Consider the following 21,575-nt stretch of genomic DNA (forward strand, 5'->3'; position numbering starts at 1 on the left):
TTTATAAACTATAATTTATTTATCATATATAAAGTATACCTATATCAATTTATTATATTATTTATGTAAGTATTTATTAATATATTATTAAACATATATAATTATTTAAAATTATATAATAAAATTTAACTTATATTTATAGTTCAACAAAGCAGTTATATCATCATCATTACAGCCTATACAGTCCACTGCTGGACATAGGCCTCCACAAGTTTACGCCAAAAATAACGTGAACTCATGTGTTTTGCCCATAGTCACCACGCTGGGCAGGCGGGTTGGTGACCGTAGTACTGGCTTTGTCGCACCGAAGACGCTGCTGCCCGTCTTCGGCCTGTGTATTTCAAAGCCAGCAGTTGGATGGTTATCCCGCCATCGGTCGGCTTCTTAAGTTCCAAGGTGGTTGTGGAACCTTGTTATCCCTTAGTCGCCTCTTACGACACCCACGGGAAGAGAGGGGGTGGCTAAATTCTTTAGTGCCGTAGCCACACAGCACAAGCAGTTATATATCTGTGCAAAATTTCGTTAAAGACAATCGGTCCTATAGTCTCGGAGATTAGCCCAGACAAACATCGTGACAAGTGATTTATATATATATATGTAAATGAAGCTGTTGCACTCTTCATTTAATTTAAATTACCCGCGCATTATCTTTGGAATTTTTCAAAATTTATCTATAATGGCAACACATTGCACTAAATTAATTCTAGAACCTACAATAAAAATTCTCTGGCTTAAAACGTTTAAAGTTAAATTTTGTTAAAATTAAATAAAAGAAATTGTGAAAGAAACAGTATCCGAAGCAATAGCTTTTAATGTTGTTTCTCTTTACAGGTAATTTATTATAATTTATAAATAAGAATGTAGAATTAAGTTGTATAAAAAAATAATTTGTTATGTTCTATAAAAAATAAAATTCTCTTTACAGAGCAACAATTATTAGTTTTTTTGCTTCAAGAATCAACATATAAAATAACATATTACAAAACAACATTAATTGTAGCTGTTGTCAACAATGGAAAGGTTGAAATTTGAATTCGTTGTAAAATCGAATGAAGACCCGAAAACAAATGTAATCTGCTTAACCTCTATTATGGACGCAGATAAAAATATATTCTTAATTCCGGAACAATTACAGCCTGTAAAACAACATAACGAGTTAATGAAAACTCAAACCTTTCAAAAAGTTAAAGCTACGCTACAAAAAAGACATGAAAAAAGACAAGTATGGATTTCATTAACACCAGAATTACGGGATACTTATATGGATGAAGACGGAAATATGCAGTTCAAGGGATATTTACTAGAGGAGATTACAACAAAAACACAACCGGTTTTTACGAATGACACGTCAACAGAAACTCTTACAAAAATCCTGGAAAATTTCGCTGAATTGAAAAAGGAATCTAAACAGTCTAGTTTGAAAAACTTATCTGAGAAGTTCGTAATAGAAAAATTCACAAAAAAAACATCAAGTGTAACGCAGTGGATGAATATTTTTGAAGCTGAATGTATTCGTATAGGTATAAATGAAGATATTCAAAAGATACAAGTGTTTCGGTTATTTTTGGAGGATTCTTGTCAAGATTGGTATAACTCTATGCTTATAAAATACACAATAAACTCAGAATGGGGTATTTGGAAAAAAAAATTTTGTGAAACGTATGTGAACAAAGGCTGGTCACCAATAAGGTATGCTATTTTATTTAAATATAGACAGGGTTCATTATTAGAATATGCTCTAAAGAAAGAGAGGCTTTTATTAGAGATAAACAAATTAATTGATATACCTACTTTGATTGATTTAATTGAAACCGGGCTACCTAACTTTATAGCAGATGAAATTGATAGAAATAAATTGAAAGATGCTGAGGATTTATTTAGTAGTATTCGGGGCTTAGAACATTTAATTAATAAAAGGATTGTGGATAAACAAGTAATAGTTTCGGAAAGTAAAATAAAAGAAAAAAGTTTAAAAGACCGACCATGCAGAATCTGTGAAAAAGAAAAGAAAGGAACTCGGTATCATTCAGAGTCTGTATGTTGGTTCAAAAATAAAAATATAGATCACTCCAAAAAAGAGCCAATTAGAAGTGTTAATAATTCTGAATTAGAAATGAGTTTAAATGAAATAGATCCAAAAAACTTTTAATTCCACCATTAATTAAAACTAAAATAATAATAAATGATTCTATAGAAACGTTCGGAGTTTATGATTCAGGATCAAATGTAAGTTTAATTAATTCAAGATTATTATCCTTAAAAAACAACCCAAACAATAAAAACAATAATCGAGCAAATTTAAAAACAATTAATGGTGTAAAAAAGTCTATAGGAATAGTAACGTTAAAGATTAAGATTTTTCAAATAGAAAAAAATATGAATGTTTTTGTCATAGATGAACAGAATTTTGAATATGATTTTTTAATTGGATTGGATTGCATAAAATCTTTTCATCTGATTCAAAATGAAAACTTAGAAATCACACAAAAAGTAAACAAAGAAATGAAACAAAATATTGAAAATATTCCTGGCTTTACAGGTGACAAAGTTGAAAACAAAAAATATTTCATTGATGAAAATAACGTTAAGGAAGTAACAGTGAAAGATAATTTCTATATGAATAATAGGTGTAAGGTTAACTTTAATGAGCACATAGAAGTAAACAATTTCAAAATTTCAGTAAATCATTTAGACGCTCAACAACAATCTAAAATAGATGAATTAATTAGCAAATATAAGTCAATATTTGCAAAAGATAAATATGATGTAGGCTCAGTGAAAGGCTATGAGGCACATATAGATTTATTAGTAGATACGTATTGTAGCAAAAGACCATATAGATGCACTTTTGAGGACAGAAAGGAAATAGAACATCAAGTTTCAAAATTATTACAAAATAAATTGATTGAGGAGTCTTATAGTCCTTTTGCAGCTCCTGTAACATTAGCCTTTAAAAAAGAAGAAGGAAGAAAATCTCGACTATGCATAGATTTTCGGGATTTGAATAAAATAGTGGTTCCGCAGTCGCAACCATTTCCACTTATAGAGGATTTAATGGTAAAAACAAGAAATTGCAGATTTTTCTCAACATTGGACATTAATTCCGCTTTCTGGTCTATACCTTTAAAATTGGAAGATAGGAAGAAAACAGCATTTGTTACTCAAGAAAATCATTTTCAGTGGACTTGTCTACCATTTGGTTTAAAAACTTCACCGGCGATTTTTCAAAGAATCTTAACTAGCATTATTAGAAAACACAAATTATCAAATTTTACTGTAAATTTCATAGATGACATTCTAGTATTTTCCCAGACATTCACTGAACACATTAAACACTTATCATTGCTGTTGGAAGCAATTTCAAAGGAGGGCTTTAGATTGAAATTCTCTAAATGTAATTTTGCACAGGACTCTGTGAAATACTTGGGCCACATAATAAAAAATAACACAGTAACTCCACTAAAAGATAATTTAATAGCCATAAAAGATTTTCCTGTTCCTCAAACGAAGAAAAATATAAGACAGTTTTTAGGTAAAATAAATTTCTATGGAAAATATATACCAAATATATCAATCATATTAGATCCTCTACACAATTTGTTAAGAAAAGACCAAAAATTTACCTGGACAGAAAAATGCCAATTATCCTTTGATACAATAAAGAGACTGCTTTGTTTAAAACCTATCTTAGAAATCTTTGATCCTGATCTACCTATACATATTTATACAGATGCCAGTATACAGGGTATAGGAGCTATTTTGAAACAACCACAAAAAAACGGAGAAGAAAAACCATGTGCGTATTTTTCGAGGAAATTAAATGACAGCCAAAAACGGAAAAAAGCTATTTATTTAGAATGTCTAGCAATAAAGGAAGCAGTAAAATATTGGCAGCATTGGCTCATAGGAAAAAAATTTAAAGTGTTTTCAGACCATAAACCTCTAGAAAAACTAAATATTAAGGCAAGAACAGATGAAGAATTAGGAGACCTCACATATTACTTATCACAATTTAATTTTGAAGTGATATATTCACCCGGAAAGGACAATTTAGAAGCAGACAGTTTGAGTAGGAACCCAGTATTAGAATCACATGTAAACCAGGATGAAGCTTTAAAAATTGTAAACTTTATTAAACTAGAAGACATTCAAAACGATCAAGAGAAAAATGAAGACATAAAACTGTATAAAAATAAACTAATATTAAAAGATAAAATATACTTCAAAAGGATAGGAAAAAAAGAAAAAATTTTACTTACTGAGCAATTTAGTAAAGAAATAATAAAAAAAATACATAATACATACTGCCATATAGGAGTGAAACAAACAGAAAATAAAATCAAACCATTCTATACAGCAAAGAATTTAATAAATAACATTAAAAAAATTTGTGATAATTGTGAAATATGCATTAAAAATAAATCTAGAACTAAATTTAATTATGGATTGATGTCTCATCTGGGTCCTGCTACTTATCCTTTTGAAATTGTCTCTATAGATACCATTGGTGGATTTGGTGGCTCCCGCTCTACAAAAACATATTTACACCTTTTGGTAGACCATTTCACCAGATATGCCTACATATTGACTTCAAAAACCCAAAACGCAGATGATTTTATAAAGCTCATAAAAAAAGTCATTCCAGAAAATAAAATTGGAATGATTCTATCTGACCAATACCCAGGTATTAACTCGAAAGAATTTAGAAGTTTTTTGAAAAAAGAGAACATACCTATCATTTTCACTGCAGTAAATGCACCTTTTTCAAACGGTTTAAATGAACGGTTAAACCAGACTCTAGTAAACAAGATAAGATGTACAATTAATGAAAAAAATGGTAAAATAGCCTGGACAACTATCGCTCATAAATGTACCCAGAGATATAATGAAACTGAACACACTGTGACGGGATTTTCCCCAAAATATTTAATGGAAGGAAAAGTTATTAATATCTTACCAGATGAGTTTAAAGAATATAAAACACAAAAGGACTTTTTACAAGATAGGAAAATAGCTTTAGAAAGAACCATAAATTCACACAATTATAATAAGCAACAATTTGATAAAAACAGGAAAAATTACCAACTAAAAGTAGGAGACTTTGTATATGTGGAAAATGGTAACCGACTAAACAGAAAAAAACTAGACGAACTAAAAATTGGACCTTATAAAATTTTAGAAAAATTATCAAACTCAATTTATAAAATTAATACAGGATACAAAAAGTTAGAATCAAACTTGTTTCACATTACAAAACTCATACCAGTACCCGAAGAATTAATTTAACCTGAAGGGGGGGAGATGTAAATGAAGCTGTTGCACTCTTCATTTAATTTAAATTACCCGCGCATTATCTTTGGAATTTTTCAAAATTTATCTATAATGGCAACACATTGCACTAAATTAATTCTAGAACCTACAATAAAAATTCTCTGGCTTAAAACGTTTAAAGTTAAATTTTGTTAAAATTAAATAAAAGAAATTGTGAAAGAAACAGTATCCGAAGCAATAGCTTTTAATGTTGTTTCTCTTTACAGGTAATTTATTATAATTTATAAATAAGAATGTAGAATTAAGTTGTATAAAAAAATAATTTGTTATGTTCTATAAAAAATAAAATTCTCTTTACAGAGCAACAATTATTAGTTTTTTTGCTTCAAGAATCAACATATAAAATAACATATTACATATATATATATATATATATATATATATATGACTAGTATATACCATCCGTAATTTCCTTTAGAGGCGATTCTATCCCAGTCCTTTTTGTTTCCTCTTGTGTAAATCATTAAGTTTACAACACTAGTGCCACCCACAGCTCTCCCTCTTGGCCAGAAACATCTTTCATCGGTCATACCTAGAATAAAAACCTGTGATTAGATTACCATAAATTCTAGTAAATATTGTTAATAAATATTAATTCTACGATATCTTAACATTTTTGAATATCATATCAAAAATTGACCGCTCCAGCGGGATTCGAACCCGCGTCTCCGACTGACCGTGTCGGCGCTCTAGCCAATTAAGCTATGGAACGATGTACCCGCTAGAGCGAAATTTTTGATATGATGATTTTTATTTTCGGTTTTAAGCGAACCGTGGCGCCGTCTATATCTACGATATCTTTATTCGTTATTACTAATTGGACGTGTTGTGGTGTGTATGAAAATTTTAATGTTTGCGATTGGTTTATTACGGAAGTTTTGTGAAAAAAACCACTGTTCTGAATTCTGTTTCCGCCTAAGAATGTAACTCCGTTAGTAATTAAGTAATTACAATATGTATACTTATTTATAGTCTATTTCACGTAGGATTGGTACGGTGACACATGTCAAATTAACTCTATAGTGAGGTGACCATGCATAATTAATTGATGTAATTCGATTATCGAGTACAAATGCGGTTAACCTTTAATCTATTATATAAAAAAAAAATTTAACTGCTTATTAAAAATTAATCATCGCTATAGTGAATAAATAATATTTTAAGGGTGGTGTTAAACGCGAGAAATGAGTATCGACAAACCCATTAACACAGCTCACGAGGCAAATTATTAGTCGTTCGCCTTTACCCTCCGGTACTTTAGTAGAAGAATGGGCAGTGTCGTCTGTCCATATTTTGCCAACAGTATGATTGGTGTTCAACCATGTCTAGTCAAGGAATACTACGTTGTTCCAATCCGTAATGTTTTTCGCCTTTTCTAAGAATGTCACAAAGTTTTCATGCACTTTTCCGTTTGTTAACTTTTTTTTAATTTTATGGAAATCCAATTTTATTTAGAAGTCGCCATAACGATGTCACACTTCCATTAAATAATTTAGCACCTTTCAAAGACATTAATTATTGTAAAACTGTGGGCAACTCATTTCTCCGCTAATAATCATATTCAACCTCAACGACCAAACATTTATTTCCTTTGCCTCTTTTTGGGAGTCGATAACTTATTATCTTCCATATTGGTGTCACCATACTTTTCTTTACTTATTTTTGACACTAAGCTGTGTGGCTACGGCAATAAAGAATATAGCCACCAGCGTCTCTTCCCGTGGGTGTCGTAGGAGGCGACTAAATTATAACACAGTTCCACTACCACCTTGAAACTTATAAAGCCGACCGATAGCGGGATAACCATTCAACTGCTGGCTTTGAAATACACAGGCCGAAGACGGGCAACAGCGTCTTCAGTGCGACAAAGCCGGCCCTGCGGTCACCAACCCGCTCAGCGTGGTGACTATAGGCAACACACATGAGTTCACGCCATTTTTTGGCACGAGCTTGTGGAGGCCTATGTCAACTGAAGTAATTTTTGACACTGTATTACGCCTAATTTCAAGTGCCTGTGCAACTCGATCCACTATGTGGTTGACAGATAATAATGGACCACTATTTTCTCACTCCCGTTCAAAGTATTCCCGATAGCGGACAACCAATTGACTGTTTGAAACGGTCTTCTTTTGTTCTTTTCGGCATTTTACAGAACAGAACACACATAAAAATGAATAAAAAAAATAATAATAACATAACAACAATAAAACAGCAACAAATACAACTATAGCAACTGGCAAAACCAAAACACGGGAAGCATACAAGAGACAGAAAGTACTGGTTGAGATATCTCGAGTCAGTGAGATGACGCGATTCACAAGATGGCCGTTACGATTATTTATTTTAGCCGATTACTACGTGTCAATCCCTATCATTAAACGTTTCGTTTCATGCCTGTAATTTTAAGTTATCATATTTTCTGTACCTTTTTTATTTGTTTAAAATGTAAAAACGCATATATAAATACAATTTCAATCTAATCAAGCATTATTATTTGTTTTGGAAACTAATTGGTGATTTTTAAAAATGTATATTTATCCGATTTGTTGAAAATAGTGAGCGTGTATTGGAACATATCAAATGTCACCGTACCCATCCTATGTGAAATAGATTATAAGTATATTTATTTTAAACGATAAAAGTGACAAATAGGAATTACTACAAGCTTTGTACCCCTTTTTACGAAAATTGCGCGGACGGAGGAGTATGAAATTCCGCACACTTATACGTTATATAAAGAAGAAGTGCAGAATGTTAATACTTTTTTTTTAAAAATTATATATGAAAAATTAAATCGACAGAAAAAACATTACACACACTACCATGTGTTTGATACATACACGCATATTTATACTCTTTTGTTTATTATTATAGAAGTATAGTCTTTGACAACAGAACCTTGATAATGTTCAACTTTATAATTTAAATTAATTGTGGTCGAATTTCGATCACTGGGCGACCGCTAGTATCTAAATATATAATGAATCACCGAATTGTATGAATGAACGACTTTAACAGATTGAATATATAATTTTTTTTTTTTATACACGTTACCGGGCTTGTCTAGACAACAAGCCGGGTCAGCGAGTTTTCGATTTTTTTTTTGTAAGTTCGAGCCCCTTGTATTTAGACGCAGCTGGTTCGTTTCGCGTTGTAATATACCTTGATATTATTATTATACTTAAAAAATACTATCGAATTGAGAGCGCACTCTTTTCGGTCTCTAAGTCGGCTAAAAAGGACTCAAGGAAGGTTATTGCAGTGCGGATATATTATAATAAAAAATAAAAAAATCTTTGACTTTATTGTTGGTCTACTACTTCCCATGTTACATGTTGACATAACTTCCTGCTTCTCTGGCAATGTTCAAAAAACAATAATGCGAATTATATTTGAATTCGTTTTAAGTAATGTTAGTACGAGTAAATTGTTTTTAACCGACTTTCAAAAAAGGAGGAGGTTCTCAATTCGACGGTATTTTTTTTATGTATGTTACATCAGAACTTTTGACCGTGTGGACCGATTTCGACAATTTTTTTTTAATCAAAAGGGGGTGTGTGTCAATTGGTCCCATTTAAATTTATTTGAGATCTAACAACTACTTTTCGAGTTATATCTAATAATGCGTTTTTTGTCGACCTACGTTGTATTATACCGCATAACTTTCTACTGGATGTACCGATTTTGATAATTCTTTTTTTGTTGGAAAGGAGATATCCCTAGTTTAGTACAAACCAGGATCTGATGTAGGATCCCAGAGAAATCGAGGGAAACTCTCGAAAATCCGCAATAACTTTTTACTAGGTGTACCGATTTTAATAATTTTTAATTTTATCGAAAGCTGATGTTTATCATGTGGTCACATATAAATTTTATTGAGATCTGATAACTACTTTTTGAGTAATCTTTGATAACGCGTAGTTACTTGACTATTTTTTCGTCGATCTACGTCGTATTACACGTCGATGTAATTAAAGTCGGTTTTTTTTCGTTTGCGAGCAAACAATTAAATTTTTTATTAATTAACGCTTTGTAAACCGATGTTCGATCTACCTTTTATTGGCAAAAATTAATGCCGATTGTAAACGAAGTGGCAGACGCAGCTATTCCGCAATATACCTATGTCAAAATTTATCTTTATCTTACCCATACAGACACCAGGTTGGTGTTCCATTAAATAGGGCCATACGTAAGTTGTTTGCTGCAAAATAGGAGCTAAGATAGGTACTCCTGTTAGTATGGCCTCGCCCTGGCCGGCCTCTAGCAACAACACCGAAGCCTTCTTCCCTTCACTGAGTCGTGAAGCCAGGACGCTCCCTGCTGACCCCGCTCCAACCACGATGAAATCGTATTCCTTTAGAGGACCCGTAAAATCTATTAAGAATAATAAAATTTTGATAAAATAACTGCTAAGGATTAATGATACAATCAAAAGTATATTTCGTAAAGAGAATAAAAAAATTATGTTGCTATTATGATAACCGCATTAGTATAGTGATACTAGCTGACCCCGCAAACGTTGTTTTGCCATATATGTTAGTAACTTCCTCAACCCCCCCCCCCCCTGTTAATAACTTAGGGGGATGAAAAATAGATGTTGGCCGATTCTCAGACCTACCCGATATGCCCACAAAATTTTATTAAAATCGGTCGAGCCGTTTCGGAGGAGTTCAATGTTTAACACCATGACACGAGAATTTTATATATTAGATGAGTGACTCGCCTTAACGCCGGCGTTCGCTTGATAGATTCCCGCTCGGAGAAAATATTTGTAGTGCGGAGAGCATAGACTGTCGTCCCGGTTGTCATCATAGACTGATAGCGATCGTTACATCTGGTAGCAGCGAAGTGGATTAAGCTCCTACGCTTCTCATAGACGGAGAAAGACGCCTTTTGCCAAATAGTGGGATTTTACAGGCTGAATTGATCAATTCATTATTTTCTGTTATATTAATATGACTCACTCGTATGTACTCTTAGTCAAAATAAGTTTGAATATAGCCTATAACTAAGAATTTTCATCTCTATGAATGCAATATCGATAAAACACACACACACACAAACACACATACAAACAATCTTTTTAAATATAAAAACATACATAATAAAAATTTATTATGTATGTTTTTAAAGTTTTATCAGACACATAAAGTCATCTTAATTACTAGCTGACTCGGCAAATGTTGTCTTGCCGCTAAACGCTATTTAAAAATAGGGGTTGATCGTAGAGGGTTGAAAATTTAGGGTTCTATGTATTTTTTAATGTTGTATCATAAAAAATAAAAAATGATAATTTACCTAAATTAAAAAAAAAATGTTTTTGGTGTGGACAACCCTTAACATTTAGGGGGATAAAAAATAGATGTTGTTCGATTCTTCGACTTACCCGATATGCACACAAAATTTCATGAGAATCGGTCAAGCCGTTTCGGAGAAGTTTAACTACAAACACCGCGACACGAGAATTTCATATATTACATAGATACTTATTCCTTTAGTGCGTGTTTGTCACTGAACCTCTCCTAAACGGTTGAACCAATTTGGTAAAAAAAAAATACGTATATTTCTATGGGTTTTTGCATGGTTTGAAAACACAATTGGACCCGGTAGGCGCCGCTGCTATCGGTATGTCAGCAATCAAATTCGATAGCTGTATTCCGGGCAGGACAACGTCTGGTCCTATAGTTTATATATAGGAACGATAATAATTATTATAGTTAATGTAATAGTCGACTTACCCCTTGGTAATTCATAATTGTCCCGGAAAGCCGAAAATATGTTAGGTTCCTCTCGTTTGAACTGAAACATCGGTGACTGTAGCATCATATCAACAATCCTACTTCTCACGGGCTTAGGGAATTCTTCTCTCTTTTGTATATTTCTACTATGATCGCAGTATTCATCGCAAGGTAACGGATAGGCGTATAAATTGGAACTGCTAACATTGTATATATCCTCAAGATCTGTTAGGACTTCACTCGTTAAAAGTAGCAGTAAACCGGCAACCGTTTTCATTTTATTTTTTTCAATGAGCATTAAATATTATTTTATTTTTGATATTTGCATCGTCAGGTCTTTCCGAGTTGAAAACTTAATTGCGACTCTTAGTTAGTGTACGATTTTATGAACGCAAACAGGTTTTGAAAATGTGATTTTTTAGGGTTCAGCGAACTTTTGTTATACTTGCAACTTTTTGTAAGGTCAACAAAATCGTGCAAAAAAAAAATAACAACGGTTAGTTTTACTTTAACGTTTTTTTGTTGTATAAATTGCTTTTAAATTATAACTTCGTTTTAATTTTTATTAAATTAAGTTGTAAATTTTAATTTTAGATGGATAGTAACGGTATTAACTAATATTACTCTGTGAGGATGCTGCCGGGTTTGATTGCTCGATGGTATTTAACGCGTCTGGGGTTGATGAAAAAATGTCATATTTCAATTCCCTACTCACCCGATTGTTTGATGTTCACTATACGCCATGTTCGTATTAAGCGACTTCCTGCTCCATGTCTGACCGACGAAATCAAAGCTTTGCAAGGTCAGAGAAATAGGGCTAAAGCGAGGTCCTATCCGAACTTACATAATTTAGCAAGGTATAAGAAGGTTTTAAATCTCTGCAACATGTCTTTTAGAGATGAACAACGACGCCATATCCATAAGTCTGTTCTCGAAGAAGCCGTCTCTGCCAAGGTATGGAAATTCATCAAGTCACTCGGAGTTGGCACATTCAAGCAATGCATTCCTTCCAATTCTACCTCCTTCTATTCCAACTCCTTTACTGTTAATACTGTCCGCCCGTGGAACTCTCTTCCGCTTTCAATAAGACAAGCTCCGAGGCAAGTTTGCTTTAAGCAACGTCTTAATCATTGTGTTTGCTCGCAAACTAAAATAAAACCGACTTCAGTTACATCGACCAGTAATACAACCTACTACGTATGTCTGATAATGCCTCGTATTTTATCATTAAATACGTAAATAATTTGTTTAACGTTATTTATTATTGGTTTTATTTTCCTTAATATGTGCACACTTCTAACCGTTGCTACTCTATCGTGTCCTGTACCCAAAGGTTATCTGGAAAAAATCGCTCTTTAGCGATAAGATCACCTTTGTACATCTTGTATTGTATCTTTCTTTATATGTGTCTGTATTTCGGTGTACATTAAGACTGAATAAATAAATAAATAAATAAATCATAGACTCGCTCTTGACTGATGATGATATGAACTTGAATAACTAGGATGTAATGAAAAATATGTAAATATATACTTATATAGTTATTATTTCCTAGTAATAACTGATACCAGCATTTTATTTTCGTTATGATATAACATCACACTAAGCAGTGACTTCGTCCGCATTAATTTTCATAAATTAAAAATTCCTTTAATATCATGCTTATTGTATAGAAACAAAAAAGTATGTGTTTATGTCAGCTTAGACACGTGACTCGGTCTTAAATCATACTGCAACTTCTTTTCTCTTTAAACTACTCTTTAAACTATACTTAATCAAATGAATCCTAGTTAATTTAATCATAAATTTAACGACCCATCCATATTTCTCAATTTTTAAGACCCACATTACCTTAGGTAAGTATATCTTAGTATCAATGTAGATATTTGTTAGTCACACGTAATATGTACGCTACGTCTATCATTTATTATTTATTAGCTGTGCCCGCGACATTTATACATTTCTAAAAAAAGGTAGCCTAAGTTACTCCTTATTACATCAGCTATTGGCCAGTGAAAGTCCCGTCAAAATCGGTCCAGCCGTTTCAGAGATTAGCCGGAACAAACAGACCGATATTTTGGTATTTGTACCGTTATGCATTTAGTAAAAAGCGGTTATTTTAATATTACAAACAAACACTCCAATTTTATTTATTTGTATGTATAGATAATACAATCAGACTCAGGCGGGAATGGAGTCTACAATCCGTGGAACAGAAAGCAGGGCCACTAGAAAATCTGCACCAACGGGCTAGTTGAATGTACAGTTTCGAGCCTCACGTGACCCCAAACAGTGTTTTACTTCGCCATGCAAATACCTATAGGCATTACTTCTTTAACGAGAAAATGAGTAATTTGCATTTTTTGGACCTTGATAGTAATGGTCATAAGTCTTGATAGGAAGTGATGAAAGTAATGTGTAATAGTAGTGGTACAATGACAACGAGTTATTTTAATTTTAGTATCATATTGTTATAAAATAATACTGTTTTCAAGCAGTATTGTGTTCCTGTTGGTGAGTAAGGTGACCAGAGCTCCTGGGGGGGATTGGGGATTGGGTCGGCAACGCGCTTGCGATGCTTCTGGTGTTGCAGGTGTCTATAAGCTACGGTAATCGCTTACCATCAGGTGAGCCGTACGCTTGTTTGCCGACCTAGTGACATAAAAAAAAAGTCATATGTCGTACAATAAGTTTACAATCAATTTGAACAGGGTTATATGTTTTTTAAAATATAATAGTGATATCGAGGTAAATTACAATGCGCGGTGAACAGCTGCGTCTAAATACAAGGGGTTCGAAGCTTACAAAAAACAATATACGGGTGCGCGACTAGTCACCATTGTGACTTATAACATTGAAGATTTTGTGATCACATATTTATATTGATGAAATGAATAAATACCTTCAATGTAATAGTAATCTTTATTATACACACACGGTCGTCTGTTCTACGGTAAGCAAATGCTTGTGTTATATATAACACTTAAAGACTGCGGAAATTGAAGCCACAACCCCCGAAGTAGTAAGCAAGGTCACTGAAAGCTGCGTCAACTGGCTAGTCAAAGTCAAGTGAAAGTCAATTACATATTTTTTGTATTGATGAAATCAATAAATAAATCTACATAAATAAAATTGGAGTGTCTATTTTTAATATTTAAATAACCGCATTTTAATTAATGCTTATGGATGTATACACGGTACATACATACCAAAACATCACTTTTTAAAATTTTTGTCTGTCTGGCTGACTGTCTGTCTGTTTATTTGTTTGTTTGACGGAACTTTCACTGGCAGATAGCTGATGTAATAAGGAGTAACTTAGGCCATTTTTATTTTAGACATTTATTTATTTTATAACTCTGCGAACTGAACAATAACTTTTTTGTTAAATTCCACGCGGACAAAGTCGCGGGCTCAGCTAGTCTATATATAAAAAAATGAATGTTGTCTGTAGTTTATAGAATCGTAAACTATGCATTTCATCATGCATGATCTTCAGCAAAGTGTTGCTGAGCTTACGAAGGTTTCTGAGTTGGTACGACCAAAAAAAAAGCGTAGCAACGTACGCAGCAGCTAGTGATAGTCGTCTTTACCGTATATATATTTAACCGACTTCAAAAAGGGAGAGGTTCTGAATTCGATTGTATTTTTTGTAATGTATTTATTCGACTATTTTCTCGTCCACCTATGTTGTACTCGTATTATATATACTCGTATACCTAACTCCTAACTTCTTACTGGATTTGATGATTTTCATACCGATTTTGATGATTCTTTTTAGTCAAAAGCTGATACTTGTCGTGTAGTCCCATTTAAATTTGATTGAGTTCTGATTAGTATTTTTGAGTGATTTTTGATAACGCGTATTTGCTTGGTTATTTTTTGAAAACTGATCATATGTTGCTGATTTGACTCAATCCATAAAGACACGGTCGTAACAGAGGGTATTCATTCCTTGAATGGATTTTATCAAGAACAGTTTAGCAGTAAGAACTACGAGGTGAACAAGACGGTTGCTTATAGCGTAAGATTGGTAATGTGGACTAGCATCGCTGGCATTTTTGACACCTGAATTTTCGTAAGAGCAATCTCGAAGCGAAGGCAAATTACATCTACAAATTGTAAGGCTTGCCAATCAGCAATAGCGTAGGTTGGATGATTCGTAGAAGGAACGGTATACGAGTATGGACGTAATAAGGATTTTTCTTGTATTATTTGAACATTATCGATATGACTCAGTTTAAATACATTTATTATTAGTTTCGTCTTGCGTGTGAGTATTGTTTTTTTTTGTATTGTGTAGTTTATGTGGTATAAATTAAATTTTATTGTCAAATTTTATATTATATTATAAATTTATCAGAGTATTTCAAATGAATTGTTTAGAACCTCTTGCGATGGAAACAATTATAAACTAAAAGATGAAATAGAAGATTTGTTATTGTAATTTACTCGTTTACCGATAGATGGCGCTCATTATCTTTGAATAGCGCGGTAATAAATTTTGTAATGTTATTAAACTATTATTGAGGTTAATATCTTTGAGATCGAATACGAATGTTTCATTTTCTTAAACTTACTAAAAGTTGTAAAGTTGCTGGTTTTAACTATAAATTGTTCATTAGATTACTTTATATTTAATAGGTCAAATTAATTCATTTTAAAATTGAAATCAAAATGCTTTTTTGTATTATTCTTAACAGGGTAGCAATTTATTTATTTAAATACAAACGTAAAATAAGTTATTTCTGTGCTTCCTGTGTCAAGTGATACAAGTCGAAAATCATCATTTTACAGGAGAGCAAAAACAAGGTTTCTAAAAATATCTATATTTACGATTTTTTTAAGAGTTATATCACTTTGCAAAAAAAAAAAGAAACGTAATTGTAGAAGAACGTGGCTTAGACCAAAAAATTCGTTATTTTTTTTGTGATAGTGCCCATGTTAAAATCACAAAGAGGGAAAGACACTCGATTTATCACAGGATCACTTATCACAGGAGACACAGTTTTACAAATGGTATAAATTATTTAGTAAAATTTTTCCTTAAACCTTAAGTTCCATGTATATTTTATTAAATCCGCCGCTTTGAGGCCTATCATTATTGCTGGGGCGTTTGTGTGGGCTGATATTGTTCGAGGAATGATACTGCTATCTACAACACGCAGCTTCTTCACACCGCGAACTCTCAACTCTGGGTCTATTACAGCCTCAGGGTCTCCATCAGGTCCCATGCGACATGTTGCTACTTGATGGTGCAATGTAGCTGTGAGAGTGCGCAAAGCACACTCCCAGTATTCGTCAGAATCGAATTTATGGTTTTTGCATGTTTGTAACTTGGCTTGATGTATTTGAGCGCCTAATCGTTGGAATGGCGGAGTCATCGCTAATGCTTGTATGTGTCGAATAGAGGCGACAAATGTTGCTACGTCCCTTGGATCAGTCAAATAATTTCCATACATACGAGGATGGCTGAAAGGGTTCTTGTCTTTCAATTCAATGTGCCCAAACGATTTGGGGTGAAGCAACATTGGAAAAGTGCTCCATGTGTCCGTGCCATCTATTGTTCCAAATGCCTCATCAAAAAGACTTTCTCTTATTCTCATTCCTCTACGAACGGCTCTGCTCGCACCCGGTCCGCCATCGGAGACGATCGATCCTCCGATACCTATAAGTTCTATATCAGGGACGTCATCAGGATCATCTGACACATGTGTTTTTATGTAACCGATGTTTTCAACGGCACCGGGCGATGCGATAACGTTGTCGCCGTAGTTAATCCATTGTATTATATCACTTAATCCAACTTTATTCTCAATTAAACTTGTATTTGTTACGTTTAACGTAAATATTAATCCTGGGAAGCAGATGTGGTCGTATAACTTTTGACCAACGGGTAGATTCTGTATAACGGGTATTCCTAAAGAATTAAGATGGTTCTCCGGTCCGATACCTGATAGCATTAAAAGTTGTGGTGAAGCAATGGGCCCCGCCGATAAAAGTACTTCTTTCCTTGCTATGACCGTGTAAAGAAGCTGGTTACGCACGTACTCGACACCGTACGCTTCTCTGGTTTGAGGATCTATTAGTATTTTTGTCGCGACGCTATCGTGTAAGATGTGAAGGTTAGATCTCTTTTTGTGGGTGTGAAGGAATACTTTGGCTGCGCTGTATCTGTGCCCGTTGCTAGCGGTGACTTGTACTCTTCCGAATCCAAGGCGCTCCGGTGCGTTATAATCCACTGTCGGATGGCCGAGGATTCTACCGGCTTCTAAAAATGCTTCAGATAACTTTGTCCTGGAAATACATTAATAACACTACTAATGACAATAATAAATGCAAAATACATTGTACTTGAAAGGTTGTCTGGAAGAAATCGCTCTTAGCGATAAGACCGCCTTTGTACATCTTTCTTTTCATGTATCACTTTTGTTGTAATGTTTCTTTGTGGTGTACAATAAAGAGTATTTATTATTATTATTATTACTTTAAAAAATACGACTTCATAAATAAAATATAATATCTTTCTTGCGTTTTATAGTAGAAGATCCGAACCTAAGTCGATCTTCACCGAGCTGATAATAGAAGTCCAGGATTTTTTAGGCAATACATTTTTAATATATTATCTAATATACTAAATTTATTATAAAGCATGTTTCATTCTATTATCAGCTTGGCGAAGATCGACTTGGTTCGGATCTTGACCATTATATAATTTTGAACCGAAATAAATAAACTGACTAATAAACTGTGAAATGAACTGATAAATAAACTTTGACTAGCCCGTTGGCGCAGTTTGTAGTGACCCTGCTTTCTGCTCCGAGGGTTGTGGGTTCGATTCCCACCCCGAGTCTGGGTGTAATATAAATATTTATTTATATATTTATATATGTAATATTTATAAGTATGTTTATCGAAAAAAAAAAAAATATGTAGCTATATACCAGTCGGCTGTTACCTATAATATATATCGTGTAAATATTTATTTATTTATTTATTTATAACACGCCGCGTTGGCGCAACGGTCACAGCCATGGATTGTACCTGTTGCGCTGGCGGTTGCGGGTTCGATCCCCACATATGACAAACATTTGTATTGGCCATACAGGTGTTTGCCGTGGTCTGGGCGTTTGTGCAGTCCTTGTGGGTCTCCCCACCGTGCCTTGGAGAGCACGTTAAGCCGTCGGTCCCGGTTGTTATCATGTACACCTGATAGCGATCGATACTCATAGTAGGGAAAATATCCACCAACCCGCATTGGAGGAGCGTGGTGGATTAAGCTCTGATCCTTCTCCTACATGGGGAAAGAGGCCTATGCCCAGTAGTGGGATATTACAGGCTGAAGCGTTATTTATAACATTATTTTATAATTTAATACCATTTTGTATTTTGAAATGGTAATATTATTATAAATCTGATATTATTATTACTGCGTAGTTTAAACGTAATTAGCAGTAAAAATTTATCAAAATGTTTCTAAATATTTAAAATAAAGACTACTCTAAAAATAAATTTATGTAATTACCTCACGGGAACAAATTCTACGGGTAGCTCGCCCTTCCGACCTCGGTGTGGTTGTTTCTCGTAACCTTTAAGGTCAGATTTTTCCATTTGAATATAGTACTTCAGTACATCATCATAGGACCTGAAAAGTAAATAAAGATAAAAGTTAAGCTCCTGAATTTAATAAAAGGGGGCCCCAATTTTTAAAAAGTGTTATATAGTACTAGCTGACCTGGCGAACTTCGTACTGCCATATTTTTTTTTAATTTTGCGATGAAAATATCACAGTCATTAATCGAAATTAAATATAGCCTACCTTTCAAGTTGGATCAAACTGCACACGGTGTGCAATTATGATTAAAATCGGTTAAGTAGTTTAGGAGGTCATCGCGGACTAACAACTAGACGCGTAGTTTAGATAATATAGGTTTTATATTACTTAAGTCATAAGTAGTCGACTGGGAAAGTACAGAAGATCACAAATAAACAATGATGCAAGTAGTATTGTGTTCAGTAAATAATGTAGCTAGAGTTTCTAGGGAGTGTCGGAGGGTAGGGTCGGCAACGCGCTTGCGACGCTTCTGGTGTTGCAGACGTCTATAGGCTACTGTAACCGCTTACGATCAGTTGGGCCGTACGCTGTTTACCAACCTAGTCGTTTTAAAACTGAACGGTTAACAAAACAACATTAAACAATATCGTATGACACTATGTTGTTGTTTTTGTTGTTGTTGTTGTTCACGGGCTCTTTTTCCGCAACTCGACGTCTTGGTGCGCCTTTTTTGCGTGATTGGCTGGGGGGCACTTTCGTATGACACTATTGTCATATATAATAGCTATATATTATGGTAGTGATGCTCAAGATACTGATAAGATAGATAAGTTTACTTTATGATCTACTGCTTCCTTTTACGTGTCCGAATAATGACCGATGTCCGAATGACCTTCGCTTGTCCAAGTATCGGTGACCATATTTAATTGTAAATTTACGAATGATTTAAACGCAAGTCTTAATCTGTCGACATCCTTAAAATATTTAATTTATGTACACCTGTTATCTATAAAAATAAATGTATGACTCAATTTTATTTTGTCGAAACCAAACATTGTTATGAGATTTAGAACTAATATCTTACGAGTATGTATATGTAAATTTTTCAATTACTACTTCCACTACTAGATTATCGTTCTCGTCGATTTCGTTTCCAACGACGGTTCACATGATAATTAGCCCGTTGGCGCAGTTCGCTGTGTCCCTGCTTTCTGCTTTGGAAATTGTGGGTTGGATTCCAGCCTCTAGTCTGGGTGTGATATATATGTATTTATTTATATACAAGTAATATTTATATGTATTTATCGAAAAAAATTTGGTTATATCAAGCGGTTGTTATCTATAACACAAGCATTAAGTCGCTTACCGTAGAAACAGGCGACCGTGTTTCTATTATAAATATATTGTTTATTTATTTACATGACCAATCAATACATATAATAAAAATGTAACGCTTATTAAAAATATATCGCTGCCTGTACAAGGGAGATATATATGAGAAAAAATGTTATTGGGACTTATCAACGCAAATAGCACCCAAAAAATGATTGTTAGAATTTTTATCTTTTCACGTTAATCTCAGAAATGGTTTATTCGATTTAGATGTGGTTTTCACTAATATATTATGGTAAGCTTTACTTAACATTTAATGTTGTTTCATGTCAATCGGTTCGTAAATAAAAAAGTTATGTCAATTTAATAAATCATGTTGAACATGTTAATATCCAAAACGCGGACGTAGTCAGGCACAGCTAGTCATGTCATATTATTCAAGACCTTGCGCTGTTCTGATCTCCGATGTGCTCTGGTATAATTTGTGGACTATTATAGAAAAAATGCTCAGGACTGGAGGACCATAAGCAATGCATAATTTTGTTCTGCGTTATTTTTTTTTCTTGTGAGACTTAAATCTGTACTAGTAATCAACATGTGTTCTTAATGTTTTCAACTTAACTTTACATTTGTGTTATAGACATCCAAGTAGGTATGCAAAGCTGTAAATATGCAAGTTTATGGAAATGGTCGTGGTAAAACGAATTGTAACTATCTAAAAATTCCGGTTTTCAAGTTGGAGGTTCTCAATTCGAGTTTCTTGCCGATTCTTCTCTGCAGAATCTATATTCCGAATCGGTGGTAGCTTTACTTCTATAAATATGATAATTGATTTTTAAAGTTTTTTATTTGTAAAATGACGATTCGAAAGTGCTCTTGGAGCCTATTCGAATAAAGCTGTTTTTGATTTTGATTGTATTTTATTTATTTATTTATTTACACTTTCGCACACCAATACAAGGTTTTAACAGTATGTATTAGAAATGGAAAATATATATATATATATATATTTTAAATGTATGTTACCTCAGAACTTCTCACTGGGTAGATCTATTTCGATGGTTGTTTTAATTGAAATTTGGTGCGTGTCATGTGGTCTCACTTAAATTTAATTTAAATGTAACAAATACTTTTTGTGTTATATGTAATAATGTGTTTTTACTCGATTATTTTTTTGTCGACCCGCATGTATTAGACCGCATAACTTTTCCCTAGGTGTACCGATTTCGACGATTCTTGCTTTAGTCGAAAACTGATGCTTGTCATGTGATCCCATCTAAGATATGATGACTACTTATTGAGTTATCTTTGATAGCGCATATTTACTTGACTATTTTTTGGTCTACTTACGTTGTATTACTTGTCGATGTAATTGAAGTCGGTTTTTTTTTTCGTTTGCGAGTAACTACAATTATTGTGGTATACTTTACGGAAAAACTCATATCTTTAGGTTTGGGATTTAACCTTTTTTTAAATTTAAATATAATTATGTCTAGATGTGTTATGTATAACTTTTACTGATAAACTTATTGAGAATAAAGAGTTTGTATTAAAAAGATTGATATGATACTACTTACGCCATCTGTTATTAATCAAGTGTCACGTTAAAACTGTCATAA

The 21,575-nt window shown here is 33.4% G+C and overlaps 2 protein-coding genes across 2 annotated transcripts in view; both read left to right on the plus strand.

Annotated features, from left to right (window-relative positions):
- LOC123663574 (flotillin-2) overlaps positions 1 to 21,575 on the plus strand; it is a 324,503-nt gene that overhangs the window by 15,880 nt on the left and 287,048 nt on the right. The gene's annotated exons all lie outside the window — the stretch shown is intronic.
- Positions 920 to 5,580, plus strand: LOC123663576. The gene is made up of 2 exons (XM_045598249.1): positions 920 to 1,689; positions 5,538 to 5,580. Exons 1-2 carry the CDS (start codon positions 1,013 to 1,015, stop codon positions 5,539 to 5,541), a joined length of 681 nt encoding a protein of 226 aa, XP_045454205.1. The 5' UTR covers positions 920 to 1,012; the 3' UTR covers positions 5,542 to 5,580.

This window comes from Melitaea cinxia, chromosome 20, assembly GCF_905220565.1.
Source record: "Melitaea cinxia chromosome 20, ilMelCinx1.1, whole genome shotgun sequence".
NCBI lineage: Eukaryota > Metazoa > Arthropoda > Insecta > Lepidoptera > Nymphalidae > Melitaea > Melitaea cinxia.